General features: G+C 42.4%; 1 protein-coding gene across 1 annotated transcript in view; it reads right to left on the reverse strand.

Moving 5' to 3' along the window:
- The window catches only part of shank3a (SH3 and multiple ankyrin repeat domains 3a), a 994,510-nt gene that overhangs the window by 152,420 nt on the left and 817,166 nt on the right, over positions 1-24,924 (reverse strand). The window contains exon 17 of the mRNA XM_060842760.1: positions 9,424-9,559. Within this exon, the coding sequence (XP_060698743.1) occupies positions 9,424-9,559 (136 nt within the window). The remainder of the gene's footprint in view (positions 1-9,423; positions 9,560-24,924) is intronic.

The raw sequence follows: 24,924 nt of genomic DNA on the forward strand, positions 1-24,924 counted from the left end.
CAGTACCACACAAGGTGTGCTCAACCACTGAGCCATCAGGACAGCATAAAAGTGCCACTTAACAAAGAACTTACTGCAGGCACAGCAAACGATTATGTACTCGGGGCGTTACATCTAAGGATCTACAAGACTCTATGGAGTCATTTCTAGCATGCATATTAGCGATGACTAATGGATAGGGCTATGGTGTTAGTATTTATTTATTTCTAACTAAAACAGACAGCAGACATTATTTACATGACTTACCAGATTCAGTGATGGGCTCTGGCGTAGTGGCGGTCTCATCGGTGCCTTGCTGGTTGAAAGTTGAACTAGCGGTTTCTCGATTCAAGGGAGATATTTCGCTAGGTGCCCTGCTGTCCTGTGCAGTTGGTTTGCGTTTCCTAGTGTGTTGCTGCTTAGCCTCGCAACCCCTTTTTGTTTTTTTTTAAAAGTTCATTATCTCGTTTGCGACAGCCGTTTGCAGTTTGGGGCACTTTTTTTGCTCAAATTTATTAACTCTCCTGTCAGTGACGGCTCAGTGGCCTCTTGATGGTCCTCTGTTGTCGTTAACACAGTCTTGGTGTCAAAGAAATGCATGCTTCATTTTTTTTTGTACAGTGTAAACCAGCAATGACAAAGTTCCATTTCACTAAAACCGCGGTCTCCTGGATCGCAACTCTCTCACCATTTTTAACTATTATTACTGCTTTAGTGAGCTGATTTCATAATTTAACTGACTTGCTAAGGGAATAAAGTGTGAAATATTTACCTCTGATTAGACAATTTAATTTAAAGTTCAAACCATCAGACCTAGGGATAGAAGTAACCTTACCAAGAGCCTTTCGATTTAACCGATCAAAGATAACACCAACCCCCAGCCACCCAAACATAATTCAAGTCTACAGATGTTTTCACCATTCTAATTTGTTACCATTTATCTCCCTGGATTCTGTTTGAACAAGCATCTACTCAATTTTTGTTCAATGCTTTAACAGTCACTGCGCTACAGTTAATTATTCCAGTAGATTAACAGGTCAACAAGTGTGATTGGTTTTTACTCTTTGAAGTAGGATCTTCTGTTTCCTTCATGCTTATACAAGACCTTTGTCACAGTCACCTGTACTACATTCCGGTGCACTGCATTCATTTGCCAAAGTCTCTTCAGCAGCACCTCCAAAATCAGTGGCTCCTCCAGAACTGGAAGGACAAGGGCAGCAGGTGCATGGAAACATCAACAAAGCACAAACCATTTTGACATGGACATATCACCAATCCTGCATGGTTACTGTATAAAAATCTTGGAAAACCCTACTATGAGTGAATTATGAGAGCTTCTTCACCACATAGCCTGAAGTGGTTCAGGAAGATATCTTACCACCACTATCGAGGCTCAGGCAATATGTTGCACAGACTCAGGGGCAGAGACCACAGGCCCTTGTGCTGCTCTTGTCTAGGGCCCCCGGTCCCTACCTGAGCACAGTCAGCTTGGGGCTCTGGTTAATGGGCTCTGATATACCCCATATCCTGGCCCATTGATGCACACACCCAAAAAAGGAATTACAAAAACACACCAATTCCTTCAGTACTTTATATGTCTTATATTTCAAACATCTTGCCAACCCTTAGCCTATTTTTCTGCTTTGAGGGAAATTTACCTGCATTAACTTCTCATACTAAGTTGATGACTAAAAAGTTTGCACAGCTATTTGTCTCCAGTTCCTTCACATGAATATAGGACAAAACTGAACATAAGAGGATAAACAGATTTATACAGAATTTACAGTACAAAAAAAGGCCACTTAACCCAACTGATCTACACCTGTGTTTATACTCTACATAAGTCTCTTCCAATTCTCTTCACCCTGCTCATTCAGGCATTTCCTCCTGTTTATTTTACCTTTGTGTGTTTATCCAGCTTTTTAAATGCATCAAGACATTCATGTTACATTTTTCATGTGATAGTGAGTTCATATTCTTTGATGGAAGAAGTTCTCAATTTATTATTGGCTATCTCATATTTGCATCCCCTAGTTTTAGTCTCCTCTAGAACATGTCCCTCTGTTTATCCTATCAAACCCTTACACAATCTTAAAGATCTTTAACAGGTCATCACTGATCCTTACCTTTTCTGGAACAGACACATGAACAGACAGGAAATAGAGAGATACAGACCATGTGGAATTACTTTAGAATGGCATCATGGTTGGCACAAACACATGGGCCAAAGGGCTTGTTCCTGTGCTGTACTTCTATGTAAGAGAACTCCAGCTTGCTTAATCTTTCTTGACCAGTATAACCTCACAGTCTGGTGTCGTTTTTAAAAGTTTTTTCACATGTTCCACAATGTTGTGACATTCTTTTTATAACATGGAGATCAGAACTATGCACATTTCTCCAAACGTGGCTCAATGAAAGTACTGTGTAATTTTAGTAAAACTCTGCTTTTCAATCCAATTCCAATAACCCAGTACTTTGTTTACTTTTGTTTTTAAAGATCTTATCAATCTGCGTTAGTACTTTTGGTGATTTGGGTGAGACTTACTGGCTGCAATATGGGCTGGAGCACAGTTATAAGTCTTCAGTCCACTTCTAACACGTGTCAGTGTAACTTCCTTGTCTTGTGCTTTGTGGACTACTGACCCAAGTGATAATGTAGTATGAGGTTGGGAATTTTAAGTCCAGACTTCAGTGCAGAAAATTTACAGAATCAAAGTCAGAGTGAGTAGGCAGAAAACTCATGTGAACCATAAACTTTAGATTTTAAGAGAAATGTAGATTTTAAGGTGGAGTAAGGATAGAGAAACATGGCAGAGGGAACATTTAGTGAAGGGACCTTTCCTCTGTACCTAATTTGGAAGTCAAGCATGATCAGTATGTAGCTTTCACTTCCTACTTTGACTAGTTCTTTCTTACTATTTCCAGTTTTCAAAGATCTTGCCTTCTCTAACTTCTCTTCCTTCTACAATGTGCATATTTATAGCCCAACTATTACTGAACAAGTTTTTTTTGTTGATTCTTTGTTTTAACTTTGGAAATGTCCTGACGACTCATCATTTCGGCTTGTCAATTATAGAAAAAATTCTAAAGAGTAAAGCCCCCTTTGTATGGTCTCCAAAATCTATCATTTTAAAATCAGCAACTCCGTATTGAAAGGATATGAAAACTTTCTAACTGATACTTATTGGAAACTGGACTGATTACTGTTAATCATTATACTTCATATCATCAGAGTCTGCAAAACAACAGTATCTTGACATATAGTTCCAACAAGTCTTTTACACAAAGGACCCTTCATGTCCTCAATCTGAACAGAATTTCAACCAAAACCCATCAAAACAAATTCAGTCTTTAAAACCAATCTGTAAACAAGTTCATTCATAAACTAAAACTATTATCATTTAATCTGTTTGAAAGGAAGCCAGAGATGGAAGGGAACAGATGATGAATATGTTAATTAAGGGATAATTGGGTGTGACTTGGTTGTACAGATAGAGGAAATTAGTAATTGGGGGATATGAATTTTATGGAGTATAGTTAGCTGAAATAAAGTTCTTACTAAAATTGTGGATTTGGATTTGGTTCAAAACATTAATTTTCTTGGGTATAACATTGATAGGAGGAGATTGTGTCAAAATGTAAATCAACCTCAGGGTATTTTTACCTATCCCTGTTTCTAAAAATGAGCCTCATGCCTAAGGAAGAATAAAGTTACAATGTGGTCTTTGGTTACTTCTTTACCAAAGAGGAAACAAGACATGGCCTGAGCACTTTTGTTACCATAAGATGTGTAAGACGCATTTATTTTGATTTTGGAGTTGGAATCTGATGATTAAAACACGGATTAAAGTTTGGACAAATTGTGTACTTTCGTGGATAAAATTTATCAAAAAGATGATTATTAACTGCTTCGGAGGGATGATCAGTTTTTAGAAAGACTGAGGCAAATACCATGGAAGAGTACATAATGGAGTGCATTCAAAAGAAGGTTCAGCCCATAATCTTTCAATTATGCAGTGTTCAACTGGGATTGCACATCTTCAGTGTGTGCAGCAGCCAAACTAAAATGCTACTTCGATTATAAGGATCAGGACAAAGTTAATAAATTTGAGAGTTCCACCAGTTTCAGATTTGGGAATGATAACGTATTAAGATCTTTCAAAAGCATGTCCATTCCATGTGAAATAAATAGAAGGAATTAATGTAATATTCCGAAAAATAATGTTATTATGTGGGCCACCAATGAAGAAGACACAGATGAAGCTAGATATGGAAAATGAGAAAATTCTTCAATTTGGAAAATCTGTGAATTTACAACTTGCACAATTGGGACACTACTGTATTCTTGTAATGAAACATAGAAATGTTATTGAGATCAGCGGTTAAAAATTAGAAAACAAGAAGTCAGTTGTGTTAAAATTACATCGGCAATTTCTCCATCCATCCTCAAAGTTTAAAAGTTTCAGTAAAGGATGCAGGAATAATGGGAAGTGTGATAAGTTCATTGAAGAGATGTAATAGATGTGAGATTTGTAAGAAATACTGAAAGACACATCGTGACCTATGGAAGTCTCCCCTGAGCAAGAGATTTCAATGAGGTCGTGACTATGGATTCAGTGATATGGAATAAAAAATCATTTTATGTTTTGTAGATGTGGCAAACAGATTTTGTCAGTTAACGATACTTGGTAAAATAATTGTGAATTAGAAAATAATTGTAGATAAGGTAATGGAAAAATTGTTAGGGACTGGACTTGGACCAGTGATAATTTCTCAGTGATCATGGGGAAGGATGTGCTAATGATTAATTTAGAGGTAGGTGTGTGAATATATATATGTAATATAAGTATGATAGCAGAAAGACATTTTATTCATGGAGTAGGTGAAAGGAACCATGCAGTAAACTGTAAATTATCATTTTCACTCACTTAGGGTGTCCACGGTAGGAATGTCTTTGCAAATAGTTGGATGATATCATCCATATCAGGTAGTTTTTGGTAGGAATTCTAATGTTCCATTAGTATTAAGTCATCAACCTCCAGTTTAAGAAGAGGCTCAACATTTTTAGGACACTTGAATGCAATGCTGGCAGGAAGAAAGCCAGTCTCATAAAGAAATTGCTGAGCTTTAAGATATAAGGTAAGGCCATTAGAAACCAGTTTCAATCAGGGAAATATGTTTATTATAAGAGAGATGGGCTTAAAGAATGGACAGGCCAGGGGAACATTATTGGTAATGACAAAAAATGTGTTTACGTACACTTCCAAGTTTGCTTGAAGTAAAAAGATGGAAGGTGAGAAAATGCATGTAAGCTCAAACATATCCTTCAAGAGAGATCACGAACCATTGAAGTGAATCCTATTAATAAGACAGGGTGGTAAAATAGTAGCTGTCCAGAAAGAGATCAAAGGCAAGAGAGAGGATGTGATTTAACTAAACAAGAATATAGTACCAATCTGGAATAGAACCAGGATCAGGAACCCATATGATTTGGAAATCCCAGTGACCACAAAATTAATAAAACAAGAACTACAAAACTGGAGAGAATTTGGGATGTATGCAGATTTGCCAAATGGAGGACTACCATCTTTATCACTTCGGTGGAAATGCATGGAAAAAGTCACTTCTCCTTAAGTGACTTGCAGTATGAGGCTTTCACAAAAACCGAGAGACTAAGATTTAAGAATAGTATCACTGTCAGTAGAAGAAGCAATTTTAAAAATGTTAGTAATAGATGCTTGGCAGCGTAGGTCATTTGATATTAAAGCTGCATTTCTGCAAGGAGATCAGCTTGATAGACATGTCCAACGGAGGACACACGCATTGGGAACATTCCGGAAGTCAAATAAATGTGTAAATGGCCTAAATGATGCCCCAAGATTTTGACACTTCTCATAACATATAATTTATTAAAATTAGGCTATCTTCAGTTTAAAGCAGATCCTGCCACATTTTACTTGCACCATTTGGGTAACTACCAGGCACCTTGATGGCTTTGTGGGGTGTGGCGGCGAATTTAAAAATATTGTCATATGTGGGCTTAAGGCAAAAGGATCAGGTGTTGATTTGCATCAGCAATTGTATATGGAAAATGTTAGCCCCCATTGCTGTTAGTCAAAGTAGGCCTCAATGAAAGATGTAGTGACTTCCAAAACTGAAATAGAGGAATGCAATGGACAGCTGAATTGGCTGGGCACCAAGTGAAGTATTAAAGTTGAATACAACCCAAGGTAGAACATATTAATTAGACAAAGAAAACATTGAAAAAATAAAAATTGATGACTGTATTTTTACATTTCCACAATTGGGAGATACCAGTAACATGAAAACTTGTTGGTTTTCGTAATTTTTCTGATGCAAATGTCTGTGACGACTTTTTAACTACTTGAGGGTTTATCATTTTTCTTATAACAAAAGAAGGCAAATGTTACCCCTAGCACGGGAAGTTAATAAAGTTAGGAGTAGTAAAAAGTACCCTAGCAGCTGAAACTATCACACTTGGTGAGACTATAGATATAACGTTTTTCTTGGTGAAAGTATTAGAAGGAATTCTGAAAATGGATACAGTAGCAAAAATGAATGAGTGCTCCAATGATAACAAGTCACTATGGAATATCTTACACTAAACAAAATGTATGAATGAGAAAAAGACTGGGGATTGATTTTTGCAGTTTTAAAACAGGAATTGGAGACTAGAGAAATTTTCAAATTGAAATGGGTTGGCAGAAGCAGTCAGCTACCTGATTGTTTAGAAAGAAAAGAGCAAACTTTAAAAACTGTTGGACATAATTGGAAAAGGACGCTTGGAACATTCATGTGCAAAGGAGAAAAATGGGAATAATATATTGTCATTTTGCATATGTTATTTGCTTTTTATTATTATTCTATTGATAGATTTATTTAAAAAGAAACTGGATGTGATATCATTTAGTGTGGTCTAAAGGGATATATGAGTCCTAATAGAATGAGGGAACAGTTGATGGATATATTTAATTAAGGGTTAATTGGTTATGAATTGGTTGTATAAATACAAGAGCTAGTAATCAATGGAGTATAATTTTATGGGGTTTGATTAAATAAAGCTCTCATTTAAAGTGTGGACTTGGACTATGTTCAAAAACATTTATCTTTTAAATACATAACACAACTACATCTTTAGAACCACAAGAACACATTTCAACTTTACATGTTGCCTTATTAGATCAACATTCATTAAACTTAAACACACTTTGCTAAATTGATGAGTATATCAAACGATAATTTGCTTAATGGTAAGTTGCACTCTCAGACAAATGTTAACACATTTCACATATAGTTCCATGGCATTGTTTCTTCTCTCTTTCACTCAATTTCTATCTCTTTTATCTGGTTTGTAAGTATTAACTCCCTACTGGTCTGTGATACACTTTTTCTTTGAGACCTCAACCATGTGATCATTCCTCTTGTGAGAACCAGGACATTGAATTTTAAATGGCTGTTTAAATGCTATGGATATCATAGTGGAACCTGATCTGTCCTTGCCTCTTAGTCACACTTGCATAATAACTAATTGTAAACTTTGGTCAGGATTCAATTTTTTTTCTCTTCTAGCCTGGGGTGCAAATGAAAGTTGAGAACTACCACTATTCCTTATGGCATCAGTTAACTCATCACATTACCAGAGTTCAGAACCTGGGACCTTCCTGGTTTATATGGCTAACCCACTCACTGAATAAGCTGTTGATCATCACAGGGGTACATGGGCATACAGTTAAGATAGTCCCTCCTGCAAGTGTAAGTTTCATAAAACGCGCTCAGTGAGAAGCAGTTTACATGCAGAGATTTTAACCCTTTCACTGTGTCACGTGCTTACAGTTTTCTCAATACCCACTCAGATTTGGATTGTACTGAATAATGGGCATTCTTGTTTCAGTATAATTCCTTTGCTTTAATTCCTCCCATCTTTTAGAGGATCTAACAGATATTGCATTATTGTGGAGGGAAAAACAAAAGGGCAGTTTAATAATTAATCTCATACATGCTTCATTAACTTTGGACTAAGGTTGGGCATTAGGAGCTACATGATGTGGCCAATTCACTTGCTAACTGATGAAGCAAAGAGAGTTGAAAACATTTTCCAACTAATTGGAGTTGGGAGGGGGTTTATGGGTGCTATTTAATAGATGGAATATTCTATGATGATTTGAGGGCATTTGTAAGAGCACTTCTGGATATAAAAATAGAGCAGGAGAGTGGGAAGGGAGAGGGAATAGACAGGAAAGAGAGAAGAGGGAAGGACAGAAAGGGAAGGAAAGAAATGGAAAAAAAAAGGATGGTAGTGAGATGGGAGGAAAGGGGGTTTCAACATTTTTATTGCAAGGAGAGGTCTTCAGTGAGCAAATCTGATGACAGAAATCAGTTTACATCCATAGAGAGCCTCAGCCTCAACGCCAGGACAAAATCATCAATTCAGAGATCCAAGATCCATCAGCGTACACTCAGTGCTTAAGTGATTGGCATCTTAAGTCATTGGATGATGGCTGTATCCCCAAAGGTGTTCTGAATGCTAAATTGGTCACTTGGTCACAATCTGCTAAACATCCATATCTCTGCTACAAAACTATCTGCAAGCAAAATATGAAGGTAGTGGATATTGATACAGGCAACTGGGAGGCAGTGTTGACTGCTTGACCTCCGGAGCCTGACTGATTGCAAGGGTATTGAAAGAGACAAAGGAAAAATGAAAGTTTGGTTTGAAGAAAATCCAGAGGAAACAGAGGTCAGTCAAGCCTGTACCTTCAGAATCCATTGTCTTAATCTGCATCAGTGTGACCAACACTGCCATGCACTACTGGGGCTTCTAAGCCATACTAGGTCATGTTTAACACATCATTAACCATTATGGCTAAAACCATCAATTCATGAGTTGGAAGGCTGACAAGATATTGACTTCTAACCTACTGATTTGCTCCATAATCCCAGTGGATGGGATATTTATGTTGTCACACCCTGATTGAGAGAAAGGTATTTCAATTTGCTTCTTAGCTTGTTGGGGAGTGTGGATTTGATTCATTCCTTAACTTTAGAAAACCAGGATTTCACTGTTATTTTGATTTCTTAAGCAGAGGCACTGGTTCATTTACAAACTGATTCAGTGAAGGGAGTTCTTCTGACAAGATACACAGGTGATTCTCTGATGCACTGGGGTTGTATAAGAGAAACAAGCTCTATATCTACATGGACATGCAGGTGATATTTGGAATTAGACTCTGCATAGATTTTCCTTCTGTTACACAGCAGTGTAATCCAGAGCTCTCTATGATAAATCTGGATGTGCATCCAACGTTACATAGTTATTTGCCTTGACTACAACCAGTATCATCAACAGAACATCTGCCATTCAGTCAATCAGTGAAAGGGTTAATTCTGACTGTATTTTCCAATGATAATAAATTATCTCCTGACCTTTCTTCCTCATTCCGTCCTCCAGTTCTGGCTTTCGGCTGACTGTCACCACCTTCATCAGCAGGTTATTCCCTCCCTGTCGGATCATGGAAACCACTTGCTTGTGTCCAACTTTCACTACGTTGACATTGTTTACCTGCAAAGGAAGATAAATTTAGTTCAGAGCATGACTCTTTTGCATTTTGGAAAGTGTAAATAGCTCATTGGAACAAAAAAGGAGTCAACACAAGGAGCACAACTGAAGGATTAGGGAGATGCAAAGGATTACAGCTGAAGGAAACCCTGACTACCACATCCACTCAGAATGTGCTGGAACCACAGACCGTAACAGCTGAAAGGAGACAAGTTTTTGTGTCCAATATAGACTTTTCAAGATTGAAATATGTACTGCTAATCATTGACTGATGACAATAGTCCTTTCATACATTGGTGGATCTGCATTCTTTACAGTATCTTGTGTTTCAAGTTTAATAGATGAAAGATTTAAGAGTGCCCAGAGCAACCATTTGCAACTGATGCAGATCAGCTCCTGGCTAAGGAAATAGTTAGTGTATTCGTAGATTGCATCCAGTGAAAATATAAGTGTTAAGCAACTACTCAGTTCTTTCCCACTTGATTTTTCTCTCCTGACTTATAGCAGTCAGAGTGAAAAATGGGTAAGCCCTCTTTGAAAGATAATAGAGATTCATGTTATTGAAGCAGTATTTATAAATGGGTCAGTAAGAGACAGAAGGATTAAGGGTACAAGGGGAGTGTGAGATTTCTAGTAATCACCAGACTATAATCTGCACTTCATAAATTATTTTACACTGAAATGATGGGGAGGAAGATCCTTGGTTTGACAATACATTCATCTGTAGTGGAGGAGGTAAGAGCGAACTTGGCACTTAACTTTCAACTTAGGGGCGAGCCTGACTACAGGGCAAAACTAGGTCCTCACCAGGAGAGGTTGTTGGTCTGGGAGGATACTGAGTTGGGGAATTATTCAATTCAATGGATATCTCTCTTGGGAAAACAAAATCCACATGGGGGACTTGTGGTGAAGGCCAGAGCCCGGACCATGGGCTATAAAAGAGGCTGAGCCTGGATCCCAGAAAACAGGGCTGAAGGAGGAGGGGATAGAGACAGAAGCCAAGAAAAAGAGAGAAACAAATATAGCACTAAATAGGAGCTGAAATCTGCGACTAGTATGTTACAGCATAAAAAATTCAAAGCCATGAATAGGCAGACTGAAGATTTTGGAAAACAGCTAGAAAACTTGAAATTGCAGTAAACTGAATGAAAAGACCTGGGCAAAATATCTACACAACACTTCAACAGGCCACAAGAAGAGGAAGATCCCATCGTATCTGGGAGACAAAGCAATCTGGCTAAAGCAGTCAGATGGAAATTAGCAGTCAGAGCTGTACCAATTGAACTCGGCCATCAGCTGATTAGAGATCAGATGTTCTCAATGGTCTCTCTGGTCTATTGGAATTTTGGTCCTAAATGTTCATTGTAAATAGCTTGTTTCTCTGAGATATGTTTTTCCATTAATATTTTATCAGTGGAATATAAGATCCCTGTATTACAACTTTAATTCAGTCTGTGTTCCTGAATCCAACATAAGGCAATGATCAACAATTGCGTAGCTTTTCAGATGTAAAGTCTCCTTTGTTTAGACAAGGCATTTTCAAATACTTAATATAAGCAATGTTACAAATAAGAACATGAGTGGGCTATTTGGCCCCTTGAGTTTGTGACACAATTTAATAAGGTCATGTCTATCCCTGATAACATTTCAATCTCTTGCTTAACAAGGAACTATATATCTTTGCCTTAAAAAGTTTCAAAGTTCTCTACTTCACATCTTATCAGGAAGAGTGACCCAAAGATTCATGACTCTCTGAGAGGAAATAAATGAGCACCTCACCTCTGTTTTAAATGGGCTATCCCTGATTTTTAAATAGTTAAAGTTTAACCCTTTTTAAACAGGTTAATCTAGTTCTAGATTCACTCATAAGAAGAAACATCTTCACATTTACCCTGTTAAGATCCCACAGCATCTAAATATTTCAGTTAAGTCACATTTTACTCTTTAAGACTACACCACATAAAAGCATAGCCTGTCCAAACCTTCCTTGTAAAACAGCCCATGCTTTCCAGGTATTATTACTCCAGTACACCCTCTTTGGACTGCTTTTAATGCATGAAAGCCTTTCCATAAATAAGGGTCCAGATTTCCCGAGAGCCCAGGTTCCTGCAGTGTAGATGGGATTTATGCATACAGACCCAGCAGAATCCCTAACATAGCAGATCCCGAGGGAATTGCCTGGGGAACCGAAGAATCTACTGTGCAATTCTCCTATGCCTGAAGCCTCTGAGATTATCCATTTAAACTGGAGAGTTTGAATCCCTTACCAATCAAGAGCCTATCTATCTCTACCTTAAAGAAACTCAATGACTTGGCCTCCGCAGAACTTTGTGGCAATGAGCTTCACAGATTAACCACCCTCTGGCAAGAAATTCTTCCTCATCTCAGTTTAGAAGGATAATCCCTTCAATTTGAATCTGTGCCTTCAGGTCCTCGTCTTTTCTACTAGTGGAAACATTGCCCCATGTCCACTCTATCCAGGCCTCTTGGTTCTGTAAGTTTCAATCAGATTCCCCCTTACCCTTCTAAACTCTGAGTATAAACCCAGAGTCCTCAACTGCACCTCATATGACAAGCCCTTCATTCCTGGGATAACTCTTATGAATCTCTTCTGGACACCCTCCAAGGTCAGCATACCCTTCCTTAGAGATGAGGCCCAAAACTGCTCACAATGTTCCAAATGTGGTCTGACCAGAGCCTTATACAGCCTCAGCAGTACATCCTTCCATTTATATTCTCGGCCTCTCAAAATGAGTGCCAATATTTCATTTGCCTTCCTTACTGCCAATTGAATGTGCATGTTAACCTTAAGGTAACCCCGAACTAGGGCTCCTAAATGCTTTTGTGCTTCAGATTTGTGTAGTCTTTCCCCATTCAGAAAATAGTCTATGCCTCTATTCTTCCTATCAAAGTATCTAATCACATTGTAGTCCACCTGTCACTTCTTTGCCTACTCTCCTAACCGAAAGACACAAAGCCATGAAGTTTGTTCTATTGTTGAGTTACCTTTGTGACAATGTTGCTCCTTTAACAAGGTTAGGTTGTCTTTTCTTTAAGACGGGTCGAAAATACGCAGATTCTAAAATGTCTGAATTTATCTACTGGAGGAAGCTTTTAAGTTTTCAAACAAACACTTGTATAATGAAAGGAGTGTGGTCAGTTCTCCTAGCTCAGCTTTTCTCTGGTTTGTTTTGGTTTTAGCAAGCAGTCAGTTTTGAGGCAGCTGGTCAAAGAAACAGCTACATGGAAGAAGGTGTTCCGTTCTAAATGTCTCTGCCATCTTTCCCTCACCTGGAAGATCCTATATTTGATTTTATCTTTTTTGCCAAGGGGTATTTATGGGAATGATTGTTGCAGGAATTTGGAACAGCATCATTAAGTAGGGATAGTCTGTTGAGTGTTTGGATAGGTTAAGTTATTCCATATTCTTTCCCGTTTGTGTTTCATTCAGTAGTCTGTAAATAAACTCTGTTTTGTTTAAAAAAGAGGGGTTTTATGATTGGGTTAGATTAGATTCTCTACAGTGTGGAAACAGGCCCTTCATCCCAACAAGTCCACACTGACCTTCTAAAGAGTAACCCACCCAGACCCATTTCCCTCTGACTAATGCACCTAACACTATGGACAATTTAGCAAGGCCAATCCACCTAACCTGTACATCTTTGGACTGTGGGAGGAAACCCAAGCAGACATGGGGAGAATGTGCAAACTCCACACAGGCAGTCACCCGAGGCTAGAATCGAACCTGCGACCCTGGTGCTGTGAGGTAGCAGTGCTAACCACTGAGCCACCATGGGTTTTGACCAGCTGCAAGACTCCTGGAATACCCCTCTACACCTGCTCAAAACAACTGGTAAAATTAGGGTCTGGGGTACCTTCTTGAAATGTTCTGAGAGGGTCTGGCCTGGTGCATAACACCCTACACACACTCCAGAGGAACCTCAATTATCCGAATCTCGGATTATCCGAAGGGGATCTCAAGATATCGATAGAAACATTACGTCAAAGAGCTATTTCAACCCTGATCGCGTCTTTTGTTTATAGGTACAATGATTAAAAATGAACTCAGCCCACTGAAATGCTGCCGAGAACAGTCCTGGACAGTCCAGACAATGTCTCCAAATGACTGACTGCCTGCCCTCTCTCTCTTTCTCTCTCTCTCTCTTCCCACACTTTCCCTGGAATTCTACACATCTGCCCTGCCCCCACCTCACCTGCCACCCGTCCTCTACTCCTACCCAAACCAATATCTCCTGCTCAATCTGAGTTCCTGTAAACACTCAATTACTTATCTGGGCCATTTGCCACCTTGCGCCTTGGCACCCTACTCATCTGGAATCCCAAACACATTGCACTGTATACCTGCCCACCTGGCACCCTAAACCTATGCACCTGACACCCGACTTGCCTGGCATTCTTCCCATTGGTACTCTATATACCTGGCCCTCAACCCTTTCGTCACCCATACCTATGCACTCACCATTTCACAGAAGCTGCCAAAGTGACTGTCTGTGATGTTGGACTGAGAGATCACAGAATATGGAAACTGACTGCTCGGGAGGATTTAAACTAGTAAGGTGGGGGACTGGGACCCAGGGAGATAATGAGGAAAGAGGTCAATCTGAGACTGATACAGTTGAGAACAGAAGCGAGTCAAACAGTCAGGGCAGGCAGGGAAAAGGTAGGACTAATAAATTAAACTGCATTTATTTCAATGCAAGGGGCCTAACAGGGAAGGCAGATGAACTCAGGGCATGGTTAAGAACATGGGACTGGGATATCATAGCAATTATAGAAACATGGCTCAGGGATGGGCAGAATGGCAGCTTAATGTTCCAGGATACAAATGCTACAGGAAGGATAAAAAGAGAGGCAAGAGAGGAGGGGGAGTGGCGTTTTGGATAAGGGATAGCATTACAGCTGTGCTGAGGGAGGATATTCCTGGAAATACATCCAGGGAAGTTATTGGGTGGAATTGAGAAATAAGAAAGGGATGATCACCTTATTGGGCTTGTATTATAGACCCCTAATAGTCAGAGGGAAATTGAAAAATAAACTTGTAAGGAGATCTCAGCAATCTGTAAAAATAATAGCGTAGTTATGGTATGGGATTTTAACTTTCCAAACGCCAACTGGGACTGCCATAGTGTTTAAGGTTTAGATGGAGAGAAATTTTTTAAGTGCGTACATGTGGATGTACCTACTAGAGAAGGTGCAAAACCTGACTTACTCTTGGGAAATAAGGCAGGGCAGGTGACTGAGATGTCAGTGGGAGAGCACTTTGGGGCCACCGACTATAATTCTATTAGAGTTAAAATAGTGATGGAAAAGTATAGACCAGATGTAAAAGTTGAAGTTCTAAATTGAAGAAAGGCCAATTTTGACGGTATTAGGCAAGAACTTTCGAAAGCTGATTGGGCGCAGATGTTCGCAGGTAAAATTACGACTGGAAAATGGGAAGCCTTCAGAAATGAGATAACGAGAATCTAGAGAAAGTATATTCCTGTCAAGGTGAAAGGAAAAGCTGGTAGGTATAGGGAATGCTAGATGACGAAAGAAATTGAGAGTTTGGTTAAAAAAAGGAAGGAAGCATATGTCAGGTATAGACAGGATAGATCGAGTGAATCCTGAGAAGAATATAAAGGCAGTAGGAATACACTTAAGAGGTAAATTAGGAGGGCAAAAAGGGAACATGAGATAGCTTTGGCAAATAGAATTAAGGAGAATCCAAAGGGTTTTTACCAATACATTAAGGGCGAAAGGATAACAAGGGAGAGAATAGGACCCCTCAAAGATTAGCAAGGCAGCCTTTGTGTGGAGCCGCAGAAAATGGGGGAGATACTAAACGAGTATTTTGCATCCGTATTTACTGTGGAAAATGATATGGAAGATATAGACTGCAGAGAAATAGATGGTGACACCTTGCAAAATGACCAAATTGCAGAGGAGGAAGTGCTGGATGTCTTAAATCCCCAGGACCTGATCAGGTATACCTGAGAACTCTGTGGGAAGCTAGAGAAGAGATTGCTGGGCTTCTTGCTGAGATATTTGTATCATCGATAGTCACAGGTGAGGTGGCAGAAGACTGGAGGTTGGCTAACATGGTGCCACTGTTTAAGAAGGATGGTAAGGACAAGCTAGGGAACTATAGACCAGTGACCCTGACGTCGGTGGTGGGCAAGTTGTTGGAGGGAATCCTGAGGGACAGGATGTATATGTATTTGGAAAGGCAAGGGCTGATTAGAGATAGTCAATATAGCTTTGTGCGTGGGAAATCATGTCTCACAAACTTGATTGAGTTTTTTGAGGAAGTAACAAAGAGGATTGATGAGGGCAGAGCAGTAGATGTGATCTATATGGATTTCAGTTTAAGGCGTTCAACAAGGTTCGCCATGAGAGAATGATTAACAAGGTTTGACTTCACGGAATACAGGGAGAATTAGCCATTTGGATACAGAACTGGCTCAAAGGTAGAAGACAGAGGGTGGTGGTGGAGGGTTGTTTTTCAGACTGGAGGCCTGTGACCAGTGGAGTGCCACAAAGATCAGTGCTGGGTCGCCTACTTTTTGTCATTTACATAAATGATTTGGATGCGAGCATAAGAGGTACAGTTAGTACGTTTGCAGATGACACCAAAATTGGAGGTGTAGAGGACAGCGAAGAAGCTTACCTCAGATTACAACAGGATCTTGACCTGATGGGCTAATTGGCAGAGAAGTGGTAGATGGAGATTAATTCAGAAAAATGTGAGGTGCTGCATTTTGGGAAAGCAAATCTTAGCAGGACATATACACTTAATGGTAAGGTCCTTGGGAGTGTTGTTGAGCAAAGAGACCTTGGAGTGCAGGTTCATAGCTCCTTGAAAGTGGAGTCACAGGTAGATAGGATAGTGAAGAAGGAGTTTGGTATGCTTTCGTTTATTGGTCAGAGTCCTGAGTACAGGAGTTGGGAGGTCATGTTGCAGCTGTAAAGGACATTGGTTAGGCCACTGTTGGAATATTGCATGCAATTCTGGTCTCCTTCCTATCGGAAAGATATTGAAGGGTTCAGAAAAGATTTACAAGGATGTTGGAGGATTTGAGCTATAGGGAGAGGCTGAACATACTGGGGCTGTTTTCCCTGGAGCGTCGGAGGCTGAGGAGTGACCTTATAGAGGTTAACAAAATTATGAGGGGCATGGATAGGGTAAATAGACAAAGTCTTTTTCCTGCGGTTGGGGAGTCCTGAACTAGAGTGCTTAGGTTTCGGGTGAGAGGGGAAAGATATAAAAGACACCTAAGGGGCAACCTTTTCACACAGAGGGTGATACGTGTATTCAATGAGCTGCCAGCAGAAGTGGTGGATGCTGGTACAATTGTAACACTTAAGAGGCATTTGGATGGGTATATGAGTAGGAACGGTTTGATTAGATTACTTACAGTGTGGAAACAGGCCCTTCGGCCCAACAAGTCCACACCAACCCTCCGAAGAGCAATCCACCCAGAGCTATTCCCCAACATTTACCCTTTCACCTCACATGGCCAATTCACCTAACCTGCACATCTTTGGACTGTGGGGGGAAACCCACGCAGACAAGGGGAGAATGTGCAAACTCCACACAGACAGTTGCCTGAGGTGGGAAGTGAACCCGGGTCTCTGGCGCTGTGAGGCAGCAGTGCTAACCACTGTGCCACAGTGCCGTCCACGGGAGGAATATGGGCCAGGTCCTGGTAGGTAGGACGAGATTGGGTTGGGATATCTGGTCGGCATGAAGGGGTTGGACCGAAGGGTCTGTTTACATGCTGTACATCTCTAAGACTCTATGACTGCTGTGATTCCTTGGTGACAGTAAAAAGTGAGGGCTGCAGATACTGGAGATCAGAGCTGAAAATGTGATGCTGGTTAAAGCGCAGCAGGTCAGGCAGCATCCAAGGAACAGGAAATTCGACGTTTCGGGCCAGAGCCCTTCATCAGGAATGAGTAGAGGGTGCCAGACAGGCTCAGATAAAAGATAGGGAGGAGGGACTTGGGGGAGGGGCGATGGAGCTGTGATAGGTGGAAGGAGGTCAAGGTAAGGGTGATAGGCCGGAGTGGGGTGGGGGCGGAGAGGTCAGGAAGAGGATTGCAGGTTAGGAGGGCGGTGCTGAGTTCAAGGGAATCAACTGAGACAAGGTGGGGGGAGGGGAAATGGGGAAACTGGAGAAATCCGAGTTCATCCCTTGTGGCTGGAGGGTTCCCAGGCGGAAGATGAGGCGCTCTTCCTCCAACCGTCGTGTTGTTATGTTCTGGCGATGGAGGAGTCCAAGGACCTGCATGTCTTCGGTGGAGTGGGAGGGAGAGTTAAAGTGTTGAACCACGGGGTGGTTGGGTTGGTTGGTTCGGGCGTCCCAGAGGTGTTCCCTGAAGTGTTCTGCAAGTAGGCGCCCTGTCTCCCCAATATAGAGGAGGCCACATCGGGTGCAGCGGATGCAATAGACGATGTGAGTGGAGGTGCAGGTGAATTTGTGGCGGATATGGAAGGATCCCTTGGGGCCTTGGAGAGACGTAAGGGAGGAGGTGTGGGCGCAAGTTTTGCATTTCCTATGGTTGCAGGGGAAGGTGCCGGGAGTGGAGGTTGGGTTGGTGGGGGTGTGGACCTGACGAGGGAGTCATGAAGGGAGTGGTCTTTGCGGAATGCTGATAGGGGAGGGGAGGGAAATATATCCCTGGTGGTGGGGTCCGTTTGGAGTTGGTGGAAATGACGGCGGATGATACACTGTATATGGAGGTTGGTGGGGTGGTAGGTGAGAACCAGTGGGGTTCTGTCTTGGTGGCAGTTGGAGGGGCAGGGCTCAAGGGCAGAGGAGCGGGAAGTGGAGGAGATGCGGTGGAGGGCATCATCGATCATGTCTGGGGGAATCTGCGGTCCTTGAAGAAGGAGGCCATCTGGGCTGTATGGTATTGGAACTGGTCCTCCTGGGAGCAGATGCGGTGGAGACGAAGGAATTGGGAATATGGGATGGAGTTTTTACAGGGGGCAGGGTGGGAGGAGGTGTAGTCCAGGTAGCTGTGGGAGTCAGTCGGTTTATAGTAGATGTCTGTGTTGAGTTGGTCACCCGAGATAGAAATGGAAAGGTCTAGGAAGGGGAGGGAGGAGTCTGAGACAGTCCAGGTGAATTTGAGGTCGGGATGGAAGGTGTTGGTAAAGTTGATGAACTGTTCAACCTCCTCGTGGGAGCACGAGGCAGCGCCGATACAGTCATCGAGGTAGCGGAGGAAAAGGTGGGGGTTGGTGCCAGTGTAGTTGCGGAAGATGGACTGTTCCACATATCCTACAAAGAGACAGGCATAGCTGGGGCCCATGCGGGTGCCCATGGCAACTCCTTTAGTTTGGAGGAAGTGGGAGGATTGGAAAGAGAAGTAATGCAGGGTGAGGACCAGTTCAGTCAGTCGAAGGAGGGTGTCAGTGGAAGGGTACTGGTTGGTGCGGCGGGAAAGGAAGAAGTGGAGGGCTTTGAGTCCTTCGTGATGGGGGATGGAGGTGTACAGGGACTGGATGTCCATCGTGAAGATAAGGCGTTGGGGACCGGGGAAGCGAAAATCCTGGAGGAGGTGGAGGGCGTGGGTGGTGTCCCGAATGTAGGTGGGGAGTTCTTGGACTAAAGGGGACAGAACCGTGTCGAGGTTTAATAAAGGTCGGTGCGCCAAACTACTACCGCGCCTCCCATGTCTGCCGGTTTGATGGTGAGGTTGGGGTTGGGGTTGGAGCGGAGGGAGTGGAGGGCTGCACGTTCTGAGGGTGAGAGGTTGGAGTGGGTGAGAGGGATGGACAGGTCGAGTCGGTTAATGTCGCGGCGGCAATTGGCTATGAATAGATCGAGGGTGGGTAAGAGGCCAGCACGGGGTGTCCAGGTGGATGGGGTGTGTTGGAGGCGGGAGAAGGGGTCGTCAGAGGGTGGGCGGGAGTCTTGACCATGACCCCACCTCCCACCACCAAACCATCATCCGCGAGCTCACGGACGCCTCCTCCTATTGCCCCCTTGACCATGACCCCACCTCCCACCACCAAACCATCATCTCCCAGACCATCCATATCCTCATCACCTCAGGGGATCTCCCATCCACCGCCTCCATCCTCATAGTCCCACAATCCCGCACCGCCCGTTTCTACCTCCTGCCCAAAATCCACAAACCTGACTGCCCCGGCCGACCCATTGTCTCAGCCTGCTCCTGCCCCACCGAACTCATCTCCGCGTACCTCGACACGGTTCTGTCCCCTTTAGTCCAAGAACTCCCCACCTACATTCGGGATACCACCCACGCCCTCCATCTCCTCCATGATTTTCGCTTCCCCGGTCCCCAACGCCTTATCTTCACGATGGACATCCAGTCCCTGTACACCTCCATCCCCCATCACGAAGGACTCAAAGCCCTCCGCTTCTTCCTTTCCTGCCGCACCAACCAGTACCCTTCCACTGACACCCTCCTTCGACTGACTGAACTGGTCCTCACCCTGAATAACTTCTCTTTCCAATCCTCCCACTTCCTCCAAACTAAAGGAGTTGCCATGGGCACCCGCATGGGCCCCAGCTATGCCTGTCTCTTTGTAGGATATGTGGAACAGTCCATCTTCCATAACTACACTGGCACCACCCCCCACCTTTTCCTCCGCTACATCGATGACTGTATCGGCGCTGCCTTGTGCTCCCACGAGGAGGTTGAACAGTTCATCAACTTTACCAACACCTTCCATCCTGACCTCAAATTCACTTGGACTGTCTCAGACTCCTCCCTCCCCTTCCTAGACCTTTCCATTTCTATCTCGGGCGACCAACTCAACACAGACATCTACTATAAACTGACTAACTCCCACAGTTACCTGGACTACACCTCCTCCCACCCTGCCCCCTGTAAAAACTCCATCCCATATTCCCAATTCCTTCGTCTCCGCCGCATCTGCTCCCAGGAGGACCAGTTCCAATACCGTACAGCCCAGATGGCCTCCTTCTTCAAGGACCGCAGATTCCCCCCAGACGTGATCGATGATGCCCTCCACCGCATCTCCTCCACTTCCCGCTCCTCCGCCCTTGAGCCCCACCCCTCCAACCGCCACCAAGACAGAACCCCACTGGTTCTCACCTACCACCCCACCAACCTCCGTATACAGCGTATCATCCGCCGTCATTTCCACCAACTCCAAACGGACCCCACCACCAGGGAGAAATTTCCCTCCCCTCCCCTATCAGCGTTCCGCAAAGACCACTCCCTTCGTGACTCCCTCGTCAGGTCCACACCCCCCACCAACCCAACCTCCACTCCCGGCACCTTCCCCTGCAACCGTAGGAAATTCAAAACTTGCGCCCACACCTCCTCCCTTACTTCTCTCCAAGGCCCTAAGGGATCCTTCCATATCCGCCACAAATTCACCTGCACCTCCACTCACATTGTCTATTGCATCCGCTGCACCCGATGTGGCCTCCTCTATATTGGGGAGACAGGGCGCCTACTTGCAGAACGCTTCAGGGAACACCTCTGGGATGCCCGAACCAACCAACCCAACCACCCCGTGGCTCAACACTTTAACTCTCCCTCCCACTCCACCGAAGACATGCAGGACCTTGGACTCCTCCATCGCCAGAACATAACAACATGACGGTTGGAGGAAGAGCGCCTCATCTTCCGCCTGGGAACCCTCCAGCCACAAGGGATGAACTCGGATTTCTCCAGTTTCCTCATTTCCCCTCCCCCCACCTTGTCTCAGTTGATTCCCTTGAACTCAGCACCGCCCTCCTAACCTGCAATCCGCTTCCTGACCTCTCCGCCCCCACCCCACTCCGGCCTATCACCCTCACCTTGACCTCCTTCCACCTATCACATCTCCATCGCCCCTCCCCCAAGTCCCTCCTCCCTACCTTTTATCTTAGCCTGTCTGGCACCCTCTCCTCATTCCTGATGAAGGGCTCTGGCCCTAAACATCGAATTTCCTGTTCCTTGGATGCTGCCTGACCTGCTGTGCTTTAACCAGCAACACATTTTCGATTCCTTGGTGACAACCTATCTCACGTACTGACCACAGCTCAGTTTTGGTCTCCTTGCTTAAAGAAGGATATAAATGCATTGGAGGTGGTTCACGGGAGGTTTATTTGATTGATATCTGGAATGAGTTGGCCAATTTCTGAGGATAGGTCAAACAAGCTGTGTGTTTTTGCCACTATTACTTAAAAGAGTGACGGCTGAATTGATTGAAGTGTATAAGATCCTGAATGGTCTTAACATTGTGAACATAGAAAGGGTGTTTCCTCCTCTGAATGAGTCCAGAAATAGGGAACATTATTTTAAAATTAGGAGTTACCCTTCCAGGACAAACAGTTGTGTGAATCTGGAACTCTCTGCCTCAGAAAGTGGTTTTTGGTGGGGTCACTGAATATTTTTATGACAAAGTCAGATGAATTCTTGTTAGACAGGGAAATGGGTGGGAATGGAGTCAGTGGGAATGTGGAATTTGAAACACAGGCAGATCAGCCATGATCTTATTGATTGGCAGAGTTGATTCAATGGGCCTTCTTCTACTCCTACTTCAATTTTCCTTAGATAAGTATAACCCAGCTTAAAGAGACAGAATATCTTGTTGATGTTCCCCTACTTTTAATTTAACCTTGGTCCATATGTCAGCAACCACAACTAATTGAGAGCTGTCAACTGGTTGTTAAATTTTCAAGCTTTACAACATAATTTGAATGTTCTTTCACCATCAGCCACCTTTGTCCACTGAAATAATCTCTGTTCAAATAAGTACCTCTGGATCCTTTTTTTATGACCATTAAAATTTAACTCGAGGCTGGAAGTCATTCCAACAGCCAGCAACTTGCTTCCAGACAACAGAGACAGATAGCCATTCAGCGCAATGACAAATGTCGTGATGTTACAAGGGTTGGCATGGTCCCACAAAGGAGCCACACCTTTCAGGAATGTGCTAAGTAGATGGGCCAGTACCAGCAGTTGCAAGCTCAGACTGTGTTAGTCACTTCAGTTGTGTATCACCAATATGCAGAAAGCAACATGGTAGGTGACTGAAATGAAAATCGGTCTCCTTAAAATGTTGACCTGTCGTTCACTACAGTGACAGTGCCTGATTTGGATTGTCCAGCAGTGTGAGGCAGCTATGGGTTGTGATGAGATATTTTTCACTTATTTCTCATCCTATCATAGTCCACATTTTTTGTGAACCATTTTTACGAAACATTATGTCATTTCCACTGTTTGTGAAGATGAGTTATATTGTGAGACAAAGTTGGGTTCACACATTGGCAACAAGAGTAACACTGAGCAGCAGCTTGGATTAATATGAAAATGTTGAAGGTGGAGAGTCAGTTTCCATTACCACTTGTCTGAATAGTTTGGGGATCAAAGCCTTATTGGTTCTGTATTTCAAAGAACGATGACCATAATACATCAAACATGAGTTTAGAGATTAAGTTCTGATCTATTGTTGTACATATATAAGTTTTACAAAGTTTACTAATTAGTTAATTTATCTATTCTGGTGAGGAATTGCTGAATCAGAGGCCACAATTATAGTGAGGCCATACAGAAATGAAATCAGGAATCAACTTCTCACACAAAAAATAAAGTTAATGAGGAATTCTTTATCTCAAAGGCTGCAAATACAGGGGCTATTGAGTTTGGTAAGACCATGATTCATGGATTTTTGTTGATTCAGGGTATTGAAAGATACGGAGTAAACTCAGTAATTAGGTTCAGGTGTGGACTTCCATCATCTAACTGAACTAAATTCCTGTCTGTCTTTCACTGACATGAGATTTCTGCTTTTAGGAGTAGGGTTTCAGTCAAGAAGACTGTGCATGAAGTTTCCAACTTGAATAGAATGTTTCAGCTCCAGCAAGGGCCTCATCAATGTTGATGGTACATCTGATGAGTAGCTGAGTTGAGATGTGTATGGGACTAGCTGCAAAGCACCAAGTGTATAGAGAGAAAGTATACTGCGTGGACCAGCACCTCCCTCTGACGCCTAAATAAGACCAGATTTGCCCGCCAGCAATATGAGAGCTGCTACCTACGCGTTATCAATGAAGCACTTAGCTGCTATGATAAGCAGGCCATCAAGATGATCCAGGAGGCTCCCAGAATGAAACCTGAATTAACAGACCTTAAATTTTATTTTTGATACTTGCTTACTGTGGTGGTCAGTTATTGAACATATTCTTAAGAAGCTGCCAATGTAGTTTACCAAAATAATATAGAGGTTTCATACACATGATGGAAAAAAAACTATTACATTTCATAAGAATTATTATAAGTATCAGAAATAGAATTCAACCTTTTACCCTCAATAATAACTTCCTAGATTTTCAAACCTCAGTGAAGGGTCACCCTGTCTCCAATTTAAAGTTTGTTGTTTGTTGTTTGTTTGGTTAATGCAGCTGTAATTGGTTTCTAAAGCTTTTTTTCTTACTGACTTGTAACAGTTGCAGAGCAAAAACACCCATCCTCAGTTTCCAGCAATATCTTACTGCACGGTCACTCAGGATTGTTTTGCACCAGCCTGGCATTTTGGAAACAGATAAACTAACATTTCCATTCTGACTGAACCTGCGCACACTGCCTATCTTTCGGGATGGTTCTAGAAAGTTTTTTTGTGATGCCGGATTCATAACAACTGCTGTTGCCTTGTGACATTCCCTTCTAAAATTGTTATTAATGCATTGAACAATTGAATTGAAGTGCTTTAAAGACTTCATTTGATGCCTGTAAAACAAAACTTCAGATACGCTGATACCACTGACAACTCAAAATTGAAACTGTTTTCTCCATTGACAGGGTAGAAAGGAAGAAACCTTTCCCCTTGGTGGAGGGATCAGTAACCAGGGGCAGAGAATTAGGGTGAGGGGCAGGAGGTTTATAGGCAATGTGAAGACATCTTTTTTCATCCAGAGGGTGGTGGGAAACTGGAACTTACTACCTGTAGGAGTGGTAGAGGCAGAAATCTTTATACCATTCAAGAAGTAGTTAGATATGCATTTGTAAAGACAAGGCATACAAGACTATGAGCCAAGTGCTGGAAAATGGGATTAAAATAATTACGCAATTGATTTTGATGGGCACAGACTTGAGGGGCTGAAGGACCTTTCTCTGTGCTGTACACCTTTAAGATGCTATGACTCTTCTTAATACACAGAATGGAAATACAAATCAAACAATACATCCATACTGTGTTCTTCCATTTTCAAATTAGTAGTTTCAAAATACTAATAAATTCCAGAGTCCTAACACACATATTCATTCACACTTATCAAAAAGGTCAATGCTACACTTGTACATTCATCATACATATGCGAGTGCATACATACGCAAACATGAACAAATGTTCACACACCAATGAAAAATTTTCA

The sequence above is a fragment of the Hemiscyllium ocellatum genome, chromosome 23 (assembly GCF_020745735.1).
Source record: "Hemiscyllium ocellatum isolate sHemOce1 chromosome 23, sHemOce1.pat.X.cur, whole genome shotgun sequence".
In the NCBI taxonomy this organism is placed as follows: domain Eukaryota; kingdom Metazoa; phylum Chordata; class Chondrichthyes; order Orectolobiformes; family Hemiscylliidae; genus Hemiscyllium; species Hemiscyllium ocellatum.